We start from the raw sequence: 3,240 nt of genomic DNA on the forward strand, positions 1-3,240 counted from the left end.
GCCTTGGACTCAGTCCAATACTTCTGTCTCCCATCCATAACCTGTCTTTTTCCCTCCTGCTCTTATCTCTCAAACTTCAAAGCTGCACCTGGCCTTGCACAGTGTTTTATTTTTATCCATGCTGCTGCACACTCTTTGGACTCTTTGGCCTTTATAACACAAATGTATTTATTGTGAAACATTTATCCACTATATTCTAAATCATTGGTGCAGTATTAATTCTCTACAAGACAAGGTGAGGAGGGAGAAATCTTCTGGTCCACCAGTAGCCCTCTCTCTACTGGTGGACCCTGGCTTTTCCCAACAGAGGACAAGAGGCAACAAAATGGCCCGCCTCACCACAATATAAACAGAGCTTGGCCCGCATTCTGTGCTGCTTCTGCTCAGGGCTGTAACTCGCTTAACAATCCTTAAGGGTGGTCACAGCAGGGAATCAAGCAGGTGACGGCTGAGACCACTGGGGAAACACACCTGGCTTAGCAGTGGAGTAAGGCTGGCAGCAGGCCAAACCCACCGGGGAGAAAGTGTCAGCGTAATTCCGACCCGCAGGGGAGGAAATGGTGTTCTTCCGCCGGTGGTTGTGCCTGCACATGCGGGTCAGCGGCAATGGAGCAGGGGCTGAGGCCATAGCAGTTCAGCAGGAAGGAGAAGGTGTGATGGTTTGGGTGGTGAAGTTCCAATCAAACTCTACAAATAGTCCTGACATTTCTAAGGTGGAAGTGAGAGTGGGGTTAGGGAGAAGAAAGTCTTTTATTTGGTCCAGCGTACTCACCCTCTTCCAAGGTGGGCTGAGAGAGGAGATCATGTCCAGTGCATTTCCCATATTTATCAAAAGGTTTGCTTTGGTGTCCTCCAGGCAGGGCTCTGTGAAATCCATTATGGCTGGTTTCTTCTGTCAGAGTTGGTGGACACGGCCAGAAAACCACTACATAACACAAACTCACAGTGAAACTAAAAACTGGAAAAGAAAGCCAAACAAAGGGCAGAACCATGAGGGTAACTATTTTTTAATACAGTATATTATTTTTTATTAATGTTGCTGCTTATTTAGATCACTTTATAACTCAGGCAGTAACTGTATATGTCCAACTATCTGTAATTATGGATATTAATGTATTATGGTACTGTTGTGTTCTCAGGAATTCAATACATTTTAGCCATCAGGTCCTTTAACTGCAGTTGCATCAGCACCACCCTTATAACGTGTCTCCATCAACTGTTATCAAAGTTTACCCCTTGAGGCAAAACTGCTCCCTCTTTGGATTACTTGTGTAACTTTGAATTTTCTCTGATCCTCCATATAATTAGAGGGTGTGAGTAGTTGTAGGTGAATATTTCCTTTTTAGGCTATAGAATTTTTCTGAGGACGAGGATGTGGTTGGGGGAGTTAACAGCTTCTGTTTATTTAAAGGAGGATCTGTGGTTAATACAGTCACATCAGGATCTTCTGCACTAACAGACATCCAAGATGAGCTGCTGTTGTGGGTCAGGTGAGTAGCCTACAATTCTTCCACCCTTGCTTATTTTTTCAAACTGTTTGGTGCTAATGTTCAACAAGCTGCTCTCAGTATTTGATATATATCCCGTTAGTATGAAGAACATTATTAGGCTCTTTGTAGGGGCAGTAGAATAGCAATTATGGCAATTATGATTGATAATTATTGGGAAACAGTTTAATAACTTCATAGCGTCTAAAATATTGATGTTGCACTATTATAATTTGGTCAGCAATGGTGTTGAAGCACAGTCATGTTTTTTTTTTTTGATTGGGTCAAAGTAGATATAGGATCTTGCACCTTTAAGGCAGAGTTTGTTACTGTGTTTACTTAGCTGTTTTTTTAAGGTTGGAAGCAGGAAGATTGGCAGAGGTGTCCACGGTTTTCCGACTGTTTGGATTATTCTGAAAGGATGAGTCAGAAAACTTTAAAAAAAGAAATATATTGTGCATAGAAAGGAAATATATTGTGCATTTCTTTTGTGTGTGTTTTGCTCAATAAACAGGAAAAAAACGAAGCTACCCGACACCTGCTTTTTTCCTTTTTTGGGGGGGGGATTTTTTTATTTAGATATAAAATAGGATTTTATTGTGTGTAAAGTTGAGTTGTTTTTAGAAAACAACCTAGATCAACTTCTGAACCTAGTGGCTGCTTCATGTCTCCTAATGAATCAGTTAAAGGGATACTTTGGATCTTGCAAAAGTCCAAAGTAAAGTAGTTGGTTTAGAAACACCATTACAATCTCATTCCTCTTTACAAATGTTTTCTCTTTTTTTCTTTTTCTTTTCAATGGGCTCTCTTCACAGCTCCACTATTTTCTTAACCTAAGGCATCTCCTTTGTTTCCTCTTTCATTCCTGGATGATCTGATTAATGCAGGTATGTCTGGCCATCAGGGAAAGAGAAAACAAAGAATCTGCCTTAAATTCAGGAAGTAATTGATTTGTGCCCATTAATGACGAATGTCCCCTTAGGTTTTTTTTTATTTTATTTTTTATTATAAAAAGTACAAAATATCGACAAAACATGAAATTAATCACAGAAAAATTACTCATAAATTTAAGAAATTTAATATATACAGAAAACCAAGGAACAGTATTAATTAAAGACACAATGAACAGAATTTCCCAAAAAAAAAAAATACAAATTTGGATTTTTAAGAATTGTAATAAAGGAACAAATCATATCAAAGAGGTCAGTCAAAACCGAAGACTTCCAAAATAAACTTCCAACCAAATTAGTTGTTGAAAGTTTGGCAAAAAGAAATTAAATCACTCAAAATTAATGATCAATTTATTGTCAATTGTGTTAATGAAAGAACTTCCTGAAACAAAAACATTTTCAAACGCAGTGGCAGAAAGAAACTTATATAACATAAACAAATCTCGATTAACTAAACTTTTAAACAACTTAATAATATTGACCTTTCTTTTCTCAAAATGCATAATGTTTCTAGCCAACCATATTGCCATCCTGGCATGACTTTACAAAAAATTAACTAAACTTTTATTTTTGAAATTTACAGCAATAACCGTGCCAAATAACAAAAGCATTTTCCAATCTAAGTGTAGTACATTTGTGCTCCAGTGTTTAGCAATTAAATTTTTTTTTTTTTTTTTTTAGCTTAGGTTAAGACCTGCAGCTGTCTTATGAAATGATAGGTCAGGGGCAGAAGTACATACTTTCTGAGGGATATGCAGACATATCATTGACATGATATGACATCATATCCAAAATATAAGAAA

General features: G+C 37.5%; 1 protein-coding gene across 1 annotated transcript in view; it reads left to right on the forward strand.

The window, feature by feature from the left end:
- The first annotated feature begins 1,356 nt into the window (after window positions 1-1,356).
- The window catches only part of LOC107097661 (GTPase IMAP family member 8-like), a 21,461-nt gene continuing 19,577 nt past the window's right edge, over window positions 1,357-3,240 (forward strand). Inside the window, exon 1 of the mRNA XM_015394895.1 lies at window positions 1,357-1,490. Coding sequence (XP_015250381.1) covers window positions 1,469-1,490 — 22 coding nt within the window. The 5' untranslated portion in view covers window positions 1,357-1,468. The remainder of the gene's footprint in view (window positions 1,491-3,240) is intronic.

The sequence above is a fragment of the Cyprinodon variegatus genome, unplaced genomic scaffold (assembly GCF_000732505.1).
Source record: "Cyprinodon variegatus isolate N-32 unplaced genomic scaffold, C_variegatus-1.0 Scaffold713, whole genome shotgun sequence".
Classification (NCBI taxonomy): Eukaryota; Metazoa; Chordata; class Actinopteri; order Cyprinodontiformes; family Cyprinodontidae; genus Cyprinodon; species Cyprinodon variegatus.